Source organism: Toxotes jaculatrix, chromosome 9 (genome assembly GCF_017976425.1).
Source record: "Toxotes jaculatrix isolate fToxJac2 chromosome 9, fToxJac2.pri, whole genome shotgun sequence".
Classification (NCBI taxonomy): domain Eukaryota; kingdom Metazoa; phylum Chordata; class Actinopteri; family Toxotidae; genus Toxotes; species Toxotes jaculatrix.
The window spans coordinates 29011234-29028292 of NC_054402.1; the positions used below are offsets into that span (position 1 = coordinate 29011234).

The window sequence follows — 17059 nt, forward strand, 5'->3', positions numbered from 1 at the left end:
TGTCTCTTTCTCTTTTCATGTAAATTAGAACAAGTCAGTCATCGTGTCTGACATCCACAACTAATTACCATGTCACTTTGCTCATTTGGCTTAGTGGCACCGCAGTCTGTGTGTGTGTGTGTGTGTATTTAGTCTCTTTTCTAATTGTTTTCTCTGCTGTTTTCTGTCTCAGGTCTGATCACTACAACCTCCAGGAAACTGGACCGTGAACAACAAACAGAGCATGTTTTAGAGGTGAGGACACCGTGTGTGACCGTGTGTGTGTGTGTGTGTGTGCAAACTAATGGGCTTGACACACAGTAGGTGATAGAGGACAACTAAAAACCTCAGAGTGCTGGGGGCAGCAGGGGGTAGAACATGGACCCAGCTCTGAAGGCTGTTACCTCCACGGTCATATACTGCTGAAGCTGGACATGGAAACTGCACATGCTTTGGATTCTGCTTGATTCTCAGAGACTGTTAAAATGAACTCGTCTTCCATATTTTTGTCTTTCAGCAATGACTCAACAGTAAGTTCATATCCCTCTAGCCTGTGGATGGTTCAGTTCAGTATATATAGAACTACTGTCACATCATAACAATTGGTTGTATACAGGGCTACAAAGGGTAGATGATGAGAATCCCACACAGACTTAAGACCATGATCAACACTGCAAAATCAGCTGGGATCACACGCAGAAACACCCCAGTGATTAGTGATTAGGCCAGTGTTGATTCTGTTCATAGAAACTATGACCAAAAATATTTGACAACAAGCTGTTTTTTTTTCATGACGAAAACAAGATTACAACTAAATAAAAAATTTCCCTTTGAAACCGAGAACAAGGACGAAATGTGTGACAAGACGGAGAAATGGTTTAATGTGAAATCTTAATTAAACAACCTGTGTCTGTGGAATCACACACTGGAGCTCCTCATTAGTAAAACAGGATGATTTAGCTGCTTGACCTGTTGCACTGCTTTTAATTAGAAACAGCTTACAAAGTTATGTGTCTGTCTGTAAAACTATCTGATGTTAGCTGTTTTCAGACGAAACTCATCTCCAATGCACTGAGAATTAACTGCAAATAATGAGGACAGTAAGAAAAGATGGTACATGAACCTTGAGGAAAGATTATTTTCCCAAACATTTGAGCATCTTGCCTTATTTTGTTAAATATAATGGAGAGATATGTTTATGTTTCTTAAAGCAAGGATTAGAAGTGTTCACAGCGACATAAGTATTGGGACGGTGCACTGATGTTCTTTCCTTTGACACAATACCCGATGTGTGTGCTACCCCTGAGTTTGTTCTCCAATCCAGAGAATAAATCACCACTCACGTCTTCTCCACTCCTCCACACAGACACACACAGACACACACACTCACACACACAGTGACGTTTGCATTAGCTCAGTAATAGAGCTAGTCTGACGAGTGTGTGTGTGCATTGGTCTCTATTAGACAATAATGGGAACCTGTCTCTCCTCTGCTCTACCCTGATTAGAGGTAAATTGTGCCACTGGTTCTCTCATGACTCACGCGGTGTTGTGTGTGAAGACTGCTTGTTTTGTGCACATTGTGTGTCTATACTGTTTCACATTGTTTGTTTGGTTCTGGACCTAAATGCAGACACAAAAGACAGGTTGGTGCTGTGAAGAAAACAGTTTCAGTCAAATACACAGAGTGAGACCACCAAGTGAGACCAGTCTGAGGACATCTCATAGATAGCAAGAGGAGGAACATGGCCTAGGAACAGTGAACTGAGGCAGGAGACAGGGCCTGAGGGGAACAGAGGGACAGATCATGGGACACAAACAAAACTTGTCTCAGTTTGAGCTCTAGAGGACAGAGGGTGAGTAGCCGTGTAAAGAAACTAACACAGGACGACATTTAAGAATAAATTTAATGGCTTTTTGTCTGTCTTCAGTTAGAGGATAGTCCACAGATATTGGCTCTGGGCTTTCACGGCCTCTGTTTTAACATTTATACAGCACCACAGCAGCGCAGACACACACAGACTTACACACAGACATGTAGACAAATACATGTTTCTTTCTTATTTTCTATGATTATGTTCTCTCCTCCTCGTGTTTGCCACAGTCACCTTGTTAGCCTGCCAGTTTACGGATGGCTCTTTCTACACAAACACTGCAGCTCCTCATGTCAGACGTTTTCTAAAATGACAGATGGTTTTCTTAAATGAAGCCAACCATGAGTAAAGGGGAGATGGACGACTGCTGCAGCTTAACTTCGTGACAAGGTGGAGAGTGATTGCACTTCCAGCAAAATAAATAGAAATTTAGGACAATACAGAAGAGTGTGCTTTGTCGCTCTCACTGGCTGGCTCCACCTCTCAGTCATCACCATATGTATGACTGCAGATGTACAGAGGCTTAATGAATTAACTGTCAGACAGAGGAAAGGCATTCTTTTACTTTTCATCACATTAGTCAGAGACTGACAGGATAGAATCAACACAGACAGCTGTTGCATCTGTTTTACATAGTAACAGCTTACTCATTTATTTAGTCAGTGATTTATTTGTCCAGTAATTTATAAAATCTCAGAGTGATGCATATTTTTAGTCCTGAAAGTAACAGCTTTTTTCATTGTAGATTATATATGCTCAAATAACAGCTTTAAGGTGATGTTCTCAGATGTCTTATCCAACACCCAAAGATATTCAGTTTACAGTGATATAAAACTGAGAAAGGTAGCAGAGCATCACATTTGAGAAGCTGCAGCCAAAGAATGGTTGACATCCAGCTTAAAAGACACTTTAGTAATTGTTGCCATTGTCCTTTCTGTCAGTCCACGATTTGATTAATTTACTACTTGTTTTAGGTCTCCATGGCTTGTCCTATTTTGAGGTGTATGAGTAAAAGCATTTTATGAGCTTTCAATTGTCTGTGTGAAATGTCTTAAAGTAAAAGATGTTTCTGCTGGCTCTGAAAGGCCACAGTGGAAGGCAGGGTGAAAAGCCTACCATCATAGCATCCTCCGGGCTACATCCAACTTCAGCCACTAGACTGCCCACTGTTAATTAGATACCAGTGTTTCTTCAGGTGATCCTCATCAACTTGCATCAGCAAATATCATGTTACCATGTCAGACTTATGGTCATCAGTCAAACGTAATTTGTTACCCTACAAGTTAAAGAGGAGCCACAGGTTCAGCCCAGCCCTCAGGTCCTCCAGGGACACACCTTCAGAATGTTCCACTCCTTGAACTGGACCCTTGTTTTTGTGTATGTGTTTGTACTGAATCTCTCACGTTCTGCACGTGCAGGTGTTGGTGTCAGATGGTGGCCCTAGTCCCAGACAGAGTACGGTGTGGGTGATGGTTCAGGTACTGGATGAAAACGACAACAAGCCCACATTTCCCGAGAAGGTCTACCAGGTCAAACTTCCAGAGAGAGAGCGGAAGAAGAAGGGCGAGCCCATCTATCGGGTGTTTGCCTACGACCACGACGAGGGGCCCAACAGCGACCTCTCCTACAGCATCGTGGATGGCAATGAGGACGGGAAGTTCTTCATAGACCCCAAGACAGCAGTGGTGTCATCACGCAAGGCCTTCACTGCAGGGAGCTACGACATCCTGACTGTGGGCAAATTTTCATCAATTATGTAGCATGTCTGCTAGCATGCTCCAGGCCATTTTTAGCCGAATCTATTAGTTTAGTTGATTGCAAACATTTGAAAAATCAGTGGCATTGGATGTACTCCACGGTTTTACTTAATCCCCTGATACTGTAGTACTTTGGGTTGTGGCTGCTAAGTTTCACTTCACATTACGTGTAAACAAGAATTTCAGTTCTCAGAAATATCCATGCATGTTTGTTCTTTGCTTTACGTTATTTCTGTGTGACTGGTTCTTTTGTGAGTCTTTTCCTTACTTTACAATCTTACGTGTGTGCTTTACTCGTCAGATCAAAGCAACAGACAATGGGCGTCCTCAGAAGTCCTCCACGGCTCGCCTGCACATCGAGTGGATCCGTCGACCACCTCCCTCGTCTCTCCCACTGGTCTTCGATGAGCCGTTCTACAATTTCACAGTCATGGAAAATGACAAGGTGGCTGAGATCGTGGGTGTGGTATCCCTGCAGCAGAGCTCTGCCCCTTTGTGGTTTGACGTCACAGGTAAAATCCCCCTGTGGGTGAGGACAATCGTCTGTCCCTCAACCAGTGAAGGGCTTTGTGTAGTGTGAGCGAGCGTGTGCCCAGGCTCGGTGCATGGTGTGCGTTATGGTGTGAGTTGGTGTATATGAGGTGCAGCTCAGGTACTGTGGCCTTGCTGCATGGTCTGTTATGCTCTGCCCATCCCTGTCACCATGACGACAGCTTCTCCAGCTGCCAGGTCGACAAAGCTATCGAGAACGTGGACTATGGCATGAATTCAAGATAAAACTTAAACAAAAATATCTCTGTGCTTGTTATCCTTAGACTCCTTTTTAAAGGGACTATCCCTTTAAGAGATTTAGTATTATACATGTCTTATTAATTTCCTTTTAAAAAGTTTGTGCTTAGAGGAGGTGCTAGCTCGCTCTCCATAAAGAACATTCTGACAGATTTTAAAGCCAGTGTGACATTCCCCTATAAGTGGGAAATGCCCAACATGGCACACTTAAATCCCTCTGATCTGTCAAAGTTCACTTTCACCCACTTGAAAGGCTTAACCAGATTATGTCATGCCCAGCACACTAAGCTCAATTTATACGCATTATGTATGGTGACGATTCTAGTGTGGTAAAAGTGATTTCTTAATTCTTATAATCAGTACTTCTGATTCTAAATTCTATTAGTTTTTTTAAGGCCATTCAGTTGTACATGTACACTGACAGTTCTCCAGCCGTGATGCATGCACTGTGGACTCCAAGCCATCCAAACTAGATGGACAACGACGACCAGGAAGGAACGCGGTTCCCACAATGCACCATCCATCTTTCCTTTTGTTGTCACTGAGCAGTGACAGTCAGTGTGTATCCAGCTGGAGATACCTTCTGGCCCGTGCTTCTGGCTCTCCATAGCACTGTCCATTTCTTTCTTTCTCTCTTTCTTTCTTTCTCTTTATGTCTGTGTCCATCTCTCACTCTTTCTGTGGATGATCTTCATTTACTTTACTCTTCATACTCTTCATTTAGGATTTTTTTAAAATAGTAAACAACAACAGCAACAACAACAGCAATAACAACAACAATAATAATAATAAACTTAATTGATCCTGGGAGGATAATTTTGCACTACATTAGTACAAGAAACAGCAGAGAGGTCAGTATGCACAGGACAGACTATGCACTGTGTGCAATGTGCACACATACCATGGGATTATGAGAAACATTTCTATTTTCAAATGTTAGAGTCACCAAGCAGCTTATGAAATCAAGATATCACATTTAATTTTATACCAATGTTATCTGATGGTTTAAACACTGAACACTGTCCTGAAATGGTTAAACGTCCTCAAAATTTGTGTCAGCAGCTTTAATCCACAAATATCAGCATCAGTGTGGCATCAGTGTGGTAAAACCCAGGTGTTTTAGGCGACTAAAAAGTTTTCTCTCACAGAATACCTGATATAACAAAATTCCTACTACTACAGTTATTTTTCAGCTGACTTCATCAGGTTTACGAATAATTTAATCGAGGTTCAACTCACTGGAAGCAGCCACTGTCTCTGTGCCTGCCCTGTCTCCTCAGTCTGTCTCCTTATCTCCTTTGCTCATCGCGTCATCCTCCTGTCGTCCTCCTTGAGCCTGTCTGTCCCTCTTGTCTCACCTTCTCTCTCCTCTCTCTCCTTAATGCTTCATGCCTGGAAGGTCCCAGGTCTTTCCGTGAGATGTTCTATATTCTGCAGAGCGCTTGTGGCAGGAACTGTTCCTCAGAAGGTATCTCGCTTCAAACTTTCACTACCCCTCTTTTGCTGTCTTCTCTCCACTTCCTTTCCTTTATTTTCCTTTTTCTTTCCTTTTCCTTGTTCTCTTTTGTTGGCGCTCATCATACACCACTGTGCTTCTCATCGGTGCTGCTGATGTATTCCTGTGATTAGTTGTTTGAATTAAACTAGACACAAGCTCAGCCTGAGCAGATGTGTGTGTGTTTGTATCAGTGTTTATCCTGCGTGCGTGTGTGTGTGTGTGTTTGTATCAGTGTTTATCCTGCGTGCGTGTGTGTGTGTGTGTGTTTGTATCAGTGTTTATCCTGCGTGCGTGTGTGTGTGTGTGTGTGTGTGTGTGCGTGTTTGTATCAGTGTTTATCCTGCGTGCGTGTGTGTGTGTGTGCGCGTGTGTGTGTGTTTCACATTAATGGACTACATTGCAGCCAAGGTTAATTGAAGTGATGCAGGCTTGGTAAAAAGGTATCACAACCTTTTTACTCTGCTCCCATGGTAACAACCCCCAGGTTACCTGGGTGACGGCTCTGTCTAATGACCTGCTGTTAGCAGCACCTGTACACACATTCCTTATGGAATTAATGCATGCCTTCAAGCAGCACTTTTCAAAGGCAGGTTCACACACGCACAGGAGTCTTCCACTATCTGCTGACCCATTAGTTAAACTAATGAAAGCACTTGACTGTTGGGCAGCAGGTTTGGGAGTGAAGAAGCACAACATAGCTTCTACCACCCCACATCCAGCAGTATCACCAAACACAGAGCACCCAGCAACCGTTGTCTAAAGCCCAGCACCCAGTAATGCACACCCAGCACTGATCATCCAGCACAGCAATACCACAGCTCACAGCCAGCAAGAGGGAAGTGAAAATATGAACTGTGCGAATTTGGAAAAGATGACTTGAAGCAGATGTGGGGATGGAGACAAAGGGGGAGAAAAAAGAAACAGAAAATAAATGTAATGAGGGGTTTACAGAAGACACGGGAAACAATGAAATGTAAGAAAAATTAATCAGACATTAGATGAAAACTAGGAGAATGCCTTATGTTGTAGAGTGAAGAAACAAAGAGAGGCTGGAGTGAGTCCTAAATTCACACTAGACGAGGGCTGTTGTGACTGCAACATTGCTATGGTTGTGTTTTTTCTTCAGGGACAAAAGTCCATAAATTAAAAATAAAAAAAGATTCTTATAACTTGACCAAACACAAGTGGAGGCAAAAATATCAAGTAAACCCTGGGGTCACTCTTCATTTTTTACAGTTTGATTTGATCCTTCTCACCTGAACCAGCTGGATATCAGCAGCTGGGCTGATCTTGAGTATTTTTTGTGTGTGTTTCTGTATTGTTTTCCATTTGTGTACAACTGCTGCCCCCATGAACAATCCGGCATTTCAACAAAAGATGCTACACATGAAAATCTGCAGATTTTTGCAGTAGCATTTCCTGGAATTGCACTGAGACAGCTACTATAGATTCAATAACAATACATACCATATTCACCAACTCTGAGCACATTTCAAGTTAGGAGAAAGATGCTCCAGTGAAACACACTGCTACACAAAGCTGGAGGTTCCTGGCTGGAGTAATTCCCAGAACAGGCTGACTTTTCCAGTGTCGGGACAGCTGATGAGGGTCAGAACATCACACACACACAATGTGTGACACACAGCAAACAGCTTCATAATGCCTGTCATGTACACTGTGTAGTCTTTGTTTCATGGATGGGGCTGGATGCTACACCACCGTAGAGCAACAAAGTAATCATACAGTTGAATCAGCTCCTCTTTGAAACAGTTTCAACAACTGAACATTAAGTGAACATTATAACCCTCATGAAGCTGGAAGTAATTGCAGGACTGTTGAATTAGACACCATCAGTTTCAGTTAATTAACCGGCAGCTGATTACATACATGAATAAGATGTTTAAGTGACTCATGGCATGTCTGTTGAAAAAGCTGTGAGCGAGTTTGTAGGGTCATTGGCAGCATCAAGCCTTTGTGAAGCTAACATTAAAGAGCTGCACTCAAATGGATCCTCCTCCTCCTCCTCCAGGTTCACACGAGGCCTCTCTGATGGTCTCTTTATTGGAGTGGATGTCACAAAGGGCAGAGGAGCTGCTTAGGGAACAGCAGACAGTGCCAACACACTCCTGGCAGGACAGTGCAGTCTGAACACCTGTAACAGACTTTTATTTTTATGAAACCTGTATGCAGGCAGGCAGTGTAGCAATGGCAACAGTCACAAACAGTGCAGAGACGCTAACAAATAATTTATTCAGTCACTTACTGAAGAAGAAACTGATGACACAGAACATTTGACTTAGAGCGTAACTCAGGTCACTGTGCAAAAACTGACATTAACCTAGTGAGTTTCAGTTTAATACAATGCAAGATAATATGATCACAACAGGAGAGGCCCAGGGCTGTAGACAGAATTCATACTCTGGACCTGCAGCAGTACTGTCACCAATGCTATTATTACAGTAACACAAGTGACAAAGTGTGTCTGTGGATCAGAATGGTTGTGTTGTCCTTAACAGGTGTATAGTTATTAGCATAGTGTGTCTATCAAGTAAATTTACATAACATTACAGCAAATCCTGCTCTACAAAAACTGGTCACAGAATTAAAATAAAAGTCATTAATATAATAATTAACTGGAACTTTGATCAGTTATGAATATTAATATATTAGACTGTATACGAGATTTAAACAGACTCTGATTCTATAAGCAGGTTTAGTTCAGTGTTCAGCTCTAATAAAATCCTTCTGAAATCCTATTGAACCCCAAACTGTGAAGTTCATCTCACTCATTGAGGTACATCAACAACACACACACACACACACACAGACATGTAGACATTTAGCATGTAGACCTCAGATCGCGGCTGCAGATTCTTATAACACCCTATCTACTAACACCCAGCAGACCCAGTCCAGCTGAGACTAAATGAAGCTTTTAACTGAATGTGGGTGGTGAAATGAGAATTAAGGCCTGGTGTCTGAATGGTAACATCACAGCTCCACCTACAGAACAGCTTTACCTCATCCTCCATAGCACTGATACTGTGGTAGGAGAAATACAACAAGGCAGTAAGACCACAGTACTTCATCAGACTTCCCTGCCCTGCCCTCAGTGAAATCAACATTATCAACAGAGAACTTTTGTCTCTATAAACTAAGTGATGCAGTGAGTGGAGCCATGTGCTTTCATTGCACAAAGAAATTAAATCCAGCACAGCTGGTTGTCTATACTGCACTGGTTTCCACTTCAGTATATCATTGGATTGTTGGGTGCTGTAGGGTGCTGATGTTGTAATGAATGCCTAGTCTGCATACACACAAACACATGCTGAACCTGTACACGCCATATGTTTTTAATTAAATGACCACATTTGCAGTGCAGACAGTAATAGGAACACACACACACAGATGGTTTGTGTTGTTGGTGTGCTTGCATGGCCAGTGCTCATGCTTCTTGTGCTTTTGACTGTTTATTTGCAGGTGTGTGGAGCCGTTGTGTCTATTTGTGTGTGTGTGGGGGGAGGGGGCTTAACCCTGTCAGCAGCCATGCGTCCTCTTCTCTACTCCATCACACATTCTAAGACAAATCAGTGAAGAGTGTGTGTGCAGCAGTGGTCTCCAGTCATGTGCTGTTCAGTCTGTGATCACTGTAGCTACTGACTTCACTCAGTGAGCTCGTACAGTTACTACTCTACACAGCATATATTTAAATGAATATCAGACATTTCAACATGTGGTCGCACATGACTGAAAACCACTGATATATAAATAAAACTCTGTTTGTGTGTGTGTATATTCACATATTCATCATAACTGGTATGCGTTCAGAGTATGTCTGTATGATTGACACTGTGTGTGACACTCTGCCTCTCCCTCCTCCTGTCTGACCTTCCTTCTGTGGAGCAGGTGGGAACAGCGACAGTGTGTTTGACGTAGAGAAGGCCGTGGGCACCATTATCATCGCCAAGCCTCTGGATGCTGAGCAGCGCTCCTTCTACAACCTGACGGTGCAGGCCACAGATGGCACTAACACTGCATACACACAGGTAACCTTTAATTACCAACCTTTCATTGTTTTGTAAGTTACGTGAGATGCCACAGAGGTAGCACGTGTGACTGGTACTTATCCATGAGGTCGAAAGGGGCTGGATCGCAGCTGACCTCAGGTGAGAGGTGGGGTACACTCACCTTCACACCTGCAGCCAATTTAGTTAGAGTCACCAGTTAACCTGCATGTCTTTGAGCTGTGGGAGGAAACTGGAGTAGTCGGAGGAAACCCACAGGCACAGGGAGAACATGCCGACACCACACAGAAAGGCCCCAGTTTTCTGACCAAATCATTATCTTCATTACGTTATCAGGAATTTTTAATTTACATATTACAGGGATGGCAGATTCAAAGAGGGCGAGCAGTACAGGAAACCATTTTTATTTTAAAGTTTGCTTTATGTGCTGAGCAGGAATTTTTTTTTCTTACTGTATATCCTGTATGTTCTTCTTTTTAGGAATATCTGACATTTATTGAACACCTTAACTATCAAAAGGAGAATCTGGTTTATCATTTCTATTATTTATGATCACATTGTTCTTAGAAACCACAATATATTCACTGTCAGATTTATCCTTTAATTCAAAGTCATCTGTGGGTCCTAAAAATGGATGATTGTAGTAACATCTTAACACTATTCTGAGTGATATTATAATTCATGCCTACAAAGTAGATCATACTGTTGTGACTGATAGCCAAATAGATAGGCGCCACAGGTGACAGTAGGCTCTGTTCTAACACTGGTATGAGACATGGCGTGGTCTCTGTTGATATCATACACACAATCCTCTGTGAAAGCAGGTCCAATAACAACACTTAGATTTGTCCTATTTCAGTCAGCTGTCCCAATGTGGAGCCTGCATGGGAGAAAGGAGAAAAGTATACAATGCTTCAATAAGGAAACCAGGAAAATGTCATTTGACCAAGAAACACACCGACACGCACACATACACATAAATGAGTAATGAGTGAACCACCTTTAATTCTTCCTGACACAAACACACACATGCACACACACTCACACTATTCATCTTGTCATTTTCAGGGACAGCTAGGTTCGTAAACTGAGTATCAAGACAGTGAAAAGAGACATATTCATACGTTCTGTTTGTATCCAGTGACACAGTCACATGGATTCATCTTATCCTACACTGCTCTTGTATCCTCACACGTCTGTCTGTCATGGTGGCCCCTACTCTGCTGTCTAACGTGCTGTCACACAGGGGCCATCCCTGAAGTAATTTCCAGGTTTCTCTGGAGAATGTTTTTGTGTTGTGTACACATACAAAAACATATACACTGCCTTTTTCTTTTATGGACCTCAGCCCTTTAACCCTCTCCTGTGTACGCCTGAAAGGAGATCCTCTTTTTCCGTGTTCCTACATATTAGGAGTTTGTGATGACCCTGACACGTTGGCCTCATATAAAGTTATTCTTTATACTGCAAGTTTGAAATGTTATTAGTAGTTTGAGAGTTTTCATCATCTACTTCCTGTTAGTTCCACTTAATTTAACTTGACTCAGCTTCTGCTCCATTTCATTTCATCAGCAACATCAGGCTTAATATCTACATTACTATTATCAGCTCAGTTAGATACAGTTTGTTTCACAGCTTTATAGGTCTGCATTCAGGAAATATAAGGTATGCTATAGCTTCCCTGCTGGTTTTGACACTTCATGAATTGTGTGGCTGACAAATCATCACGTGTCAAGATGTGATTTACAATGAAATACATGTTCCTGCAGCTATGCCACGAACTTGTTAGAACACATGCAGGGTGGCTGTGGCTCAGGAGGTAGAACAGAAAAACATTGTAAACACAATGATAAAGAGGTGTAAGTGCAGCCCGTTCACACACACGCACAACAAAAAAAACCATCACCTTTGCACATTAAATAATTTATAATAATTTGAACCGAGGCCAGTGATAGCGCGGTGGTGCAGTGGTTAGCACTGTTTGCATGTTCTGCCCGTGCCTGCGTGGGTTCCCTCTTGGTTCTCCAGCTTCCTCTCACAGTCCAGAGACATGCAGATTAGGTTCATTGGTGACTCTAAATCATCCACAGGTGTGAATGTGTGTGAATGGTTGTCTCTATATGTCGGTCCTGTTATAGACTGGAGACCTGTACTGGCTCCAGCCCCCTCTATGACCCTTAAGAGGGTAAGTGGTGTAGAAAATGGATGGATGAACCCAGGTCAGTCGTATCTTAATAATATCAACCAACAAACCAGATGTCTGCTTTGGCTAAAGATTCTGGAGGAGTGACTAACAGTAATAATATATAATTAAGGGTTTCATCACAGAAAGATGTCAACCAAAAACATGCATATTAATAATGCTATTCACTATTTGTATGTGCATTGCACTTCAGTTCGTTAAGTGTTCAATAAATCCTCTCAGACAAAGCCTGTAATGTTCATGTGATGCTGTGTCAGAGCAGTGTTGATGTAACTCTTTAGTGACTGTGTAGGCCATAGTCTTTGGTATTCTTAAACTGTAATGCCGCTGGAATGTTTTTAATGGTTTTTATTTTTGTTTTTTTTTCCATTTTGTCATTCACACACTCCCTATTCACACACACATACAGACACACACACACACCTGTAAGCTGGGCGGAAGGCTCCCAGATGGAGAGTCAGCATGGCGTCATGCCACCAGGGAATGTCTCCACAGTTGAACAACAGAAGGCCGACTGCTGCAGCAGAGTTTAAATTTAGACTCACCGCCTGGCAGCACTCAACTCCTGTCTCCGTTTCCCTTCACTACTCTTTGTGTTTTCTCTGGATAGGAATCAGTACAAATCTCAGGCTCCTTTTTCTGGATGTGTGTATAGTGCACATTGTCACTTTCTTCCCCCACTAAGTCCGAATCCCGCTCCTGCTGCTATTTTGTACTTTGTAATCCTTGCAGAGTTCAGTTGGTGTGTTTTGGCAGGGGTATAGTCAGCACAGTGGCTCAGTGGTTAGCACTGTCACCTCACAGCGAGAAGGTCGTGGGCTTGAATCTAGCCTTGATCTTTTGTTTCCTCTAAGGGGCTGGAACTTTCCTCCTATATTCCTGTGGGTTTTCTCCCACACTGAAGGACTGTACGGTATATATCTAGCTGAAATTGTACTTTCTGCATCCACGTAGCTGCAAGGATCCATGTGAGTAAATTTTGTCTGGGCTCATCAAGACATCTTGCCAGACGGCTGTGTGCTGCCCAAAATCTAGGACCACAGGGACTATACTGCAGACCATATGTGCCAAATGTACATGTGTGAACACACCCTCTTATGCAAACACTTAGTGTAGTGTAAACAGAACTACATGTGTCCACTGTCTGCCCTGCTTACTCAGTTGGTCTGGATTATATCACACTCTTTAAGTGTTCAGTGTTAGGTCATAGCAATTCAGTCATACAATGTGCTTTCCAGCTATGTCTAAAGGCCTGAGTGTTTCCACCTATTCCAAATGGCCACACTCGAACAAAGTGCAAAAACCTTGCCATTATAGATGGTGACAGATCAGTGAGGCAGCCTCCTCTTGGCTGCATCACGAGGAGGCTGCCTCACTGATCTCTCGCCAAGAACTCTGTGCATCTTTGTAGTGTTGGCGCAATGAACTGAAGAAATGATTGAGCATGATTGTTGGTTTGAGTGTTTGTGAAACTGCTGATCTCCTGGGATTTAAAGAACAGCCTCTAGAGTTTAACTCAGAATGGAGCCAGAAACAAAAACCATCCAGTGAAGCAACAGCTCTGAAAGGATGGAAACACCTTGTTGATGAGAGAGGTCAGAGGAGAATGGTCAGACTGGTTAGATCTGACAGACAGGCTACGGTAACTCAGATAACCACTCTGTAATGAACAACACGTCCAACTTTGAGGCACTTGGGCCTCAGGTCCACGTCAGGTTCCGGTCCTGTCAGCCAAGAGGAGAGATCTGAGGCTGCAGTGGACACAGACTCACCAAAACTGGAACAACATAGCCTGGTCTGATGGATCTGGATTTCTGCTGAGGCTGCAGATGGTAGGCTCAGAATGTGGCATCAGCAGCATGAATCCATGGACCCAGCCTGCCTTGTGTCAACAGTCCAGGCTGGTGGTGGTGGTGGTGTGATGGTGTGGGGGAGGTTATCTTGGTTCACGTCTTAATACCAATCAGTCATGGTCTGAATGTGTCTGAGTATTGTTGCTGACCATGTTCATCCCTTTATGGCCACAGTTTACCATCGTCTAATGGCTACTTCCAGCAGCATAATGCTCCATATCACAAGGCTAAAGTCGTATTAGAGTGGTTTCATGAATATGACAGTAAGTACATTGAACTTAAGTGGAGAGAGGGCAGATGAGTTAAGTGGTTGTGGTAGAGATATGGCGCCTATGCATAACAACTGTAGCTACACTGTAGCTATGTGACAGCCAATACCAGGAGACTGCAGGGACTGTGAATAGTCAGTTTGAGCTGCTTGTGTTTTGTCCTGTAGGTTTCTGATGCTCCTAGAGGTTTTTACTAGTGAAGATAATTAGACATTAAGCAAGTTGCAAAAGGTCTTCTTAAACATAATACATCCCTAACCGACACATTCCCACTACAAACTGTCTGCTCGCCATGATCACTGCTGTCTATCACAGCGAAGGAAGCAGTGCTGATTGCACAGTGGTCTCCCATTCTGTAACGAAGCAAAGCTAAATTATTTACCTGACTGTAACTCCAGTTCTATGCCTTAGCCTGTTGTAACTCTGTATCACAAAGAAAAAGATGTTAAAGACACAGCTGCATCTCTTTAGTGTTGTGGTGGTGATATCATTAGGTGAAGTCTGACGCTGATCAAAACCTGCACCATGGATATCTGGGACAGAACTGCCTATAGCCCCACTAAAGACATTGTATGTTGGAGTTTCCTTTCATTTGTCACCCCTCTCTACCTCCCTTCCTTGCAACAGTCTGCCTATCTTTCTTCCCAGATCTTTCCTCCTCTTCTTCTTGACATGCCAATTTCTGTCACCAGCCAGACCTCACCAGATCTGACTTTTTTCCCCTCTGCTTAGCGCCTCACTACAGCAGCAGCAGCTTGTATCTCGATGCCCCTGGATTCCAGCCTTGGCCCCTTACTTGAACCAGGGCTGACACCCTGCCACCCTTGCCCTGAAAATCTACAGACAGTTTTTTATTACATTAAGTAGATATACTGCTACTGTTCATCTTGGCCAAGTACTTTTGAATCCATGTAATTGATGTCCTTGATTGGCCTTTCATTCCCTGTTGATATATTTTGGTCTTAAAATGAGACAAGTAAAGCCTCACTAAATGCTTCATATATTTCAATAATTAAGAACTAAATTTGTGCGTTCATACACACATCATTTACCTTCCTCCGATCTATTTTCTCTGTGTTGCAACATATTGCTACATCCCAGTTTCCTCAAATGTTTTGATAAGACTAAATCTACTTTTTCATTTCCTATCTGTCTCTTCTGTCTGCCTCAGTACCTGTCTGTCTCTGCCTCTCCTCTGTGTTTTCCTGAGTCATGCTGGGCTTCTTCAGCAGTTGTCTGTGACTCAGGAACCTTCCATGAGTCATGACACACACACACACAACACCAACACCCTGCATGACTTCTCTGCAGTGTGCACAATGACACACATTCAGTGGAGTTCATTATCGTCCAGAATACGGTCTGCTGCATAATTCCAATGACACTACAGTGATATAAATGGTAAAGCTGAACTCCACATTATCACATCATACAAATACACCAATTGCTGTCATTTTATTGAAACAAATTGATATATATTTTTCAAAGAGAGAAAATTAGTTAGTGTACAACTAAGCTTCGTGTCCCTGTGGAGATGAAACTCTGTTATAACAGCAGTGACAGAGCTGACGGCTTCATCCTATTGTTTCCTGCTACTGTACATTGTTGTGCTGTACAGCCACTGTTTCTGGGTTGATAATGCCTAAGAGATTCATGCACTAGAAACTAGAATAGTAATGAGGACAGAAAAGGACAACTGGATCCCTAACCCTGTCTCTTACACATTACATTCATACACAACTAATCTGCATTAGCAAATAGGTTTTGTAGAACATTGTAATGATGCCAAAATTAAATCTTGTTATCAACATGAGTAGGAAATGTTCATATTCAACATATCTGCTAAATGTTCACAGCCACGGTAAAATGCTCAAATCGAAAATATCTGCAGATGTCTGCTTGACGAACTACTCTGCACATCAAGACCTGGATAACAGAACTCAGTCAATGATATCTTTATTCATTCCTCTCCTCCTTGTCTTTGTCAATGCCTCTCATGTTCTAGGTTCACATCACTGTTATGGACAACAATGACAACGCACCCGTCTTCTCCCAATCAACCTATGATGTCACCATTTCTGAAGATACACCACCTGACACTGAGGTCGTCCAGGTTCTGGCATCAGACCGTGATGAGCATCACCGGCTGACCTACTCTATACAGAGCTCCATAGACCCCAGCAGCATGCGTCTGTTCCGCATCCACCCTACCCTGGGCACCATTTATACTGCTCAGAGGCTGGACCACGAAGCCTGTGCCCAGCACATCCTCACCATCATTGTAAGACACACTTTGGTCTAAGATGAGCTGCTAGTTGCCTAAAATTTAGGTCACTGTGTCTGCCAGTGACTTATATTGGTGTATATCCAGGATAATCAGCTGTCAAATGATGGGTATCTGTACAAGTGGATGGAGCACTCATCCAGGAGTACCTGAGGGACTATGGGTGATTTTTTTGGCATTGATAGTCCTACTAGCACCTCAGGCTGTGGTATGGGTGATAATATAACAAGCTCTGATGGCAGTAACTGAGTCACTAAAGGTATCAAGGCCTTGTTAATATCATCAGCATCAGCGGTGTTGATATTTCATGCTAGAGGAGGACAAGGTTGCCGACAGTAAAATGGCCCCGTGAGACTAGGAGTTAATTAATCTAAGTGGCCAATCAAAGTCAGAATTAGCCAATCAGAGTCCGCTTCTGCTCATATACTGCTGGGGCACTGGTTGCTATGTTGACTGGGCCCCCTGAACCAGAATGTGAATACACTGGCAAACCACTCTGTATTCCCTGAAGACAACAGCGTATAAGCC

At 42.9% G+C, this 17059-nt stretch overlaps 1 protein-coding gene across 4 annotated transcripts in view; it reads left to right on the plus strand.

The window, feature by feature from the left end:
* The window catches only part of fat3a (FAT atypical cadherin 3a), a 92213-nt gene that overhangs the window by 35085 nt on the left and 40069 nt on the right, over positions 1 to 17059 (plus strand). For 2 of the 4 annotated variants that reach the window (XM_041046150.1, XM_041046151.1), the window contains exons 3-8: positions 173 to 234; positions 3272 to 3586; positions 3912 to 4122; positions 5799 to 5867; positions 9804 to 9943; positions 16253 to 16528. In XM_041046150.1, the coding sequence (XP_040902084.1) occupies positions 173 to 234; positions 3272 to 3586; positions 3912 to 4122; positions 5799 to 5867; positions 9804 to 9943; positions 16253 to 16528 (1073 nt within the window). Of the gene's footprint in view, positions 1 to 172; positions 235 to 3271; positions 3587 to 3911; positions 4123 to 5798; positions 5868 to 9800; positions 9944 to 16252; positions 16529 to 17059 lie in introns of all 4 variants that reach the window. The other 2 variants (XM_041046149.1, XM_041046152.1) reach the window with 2 other exon arrangements.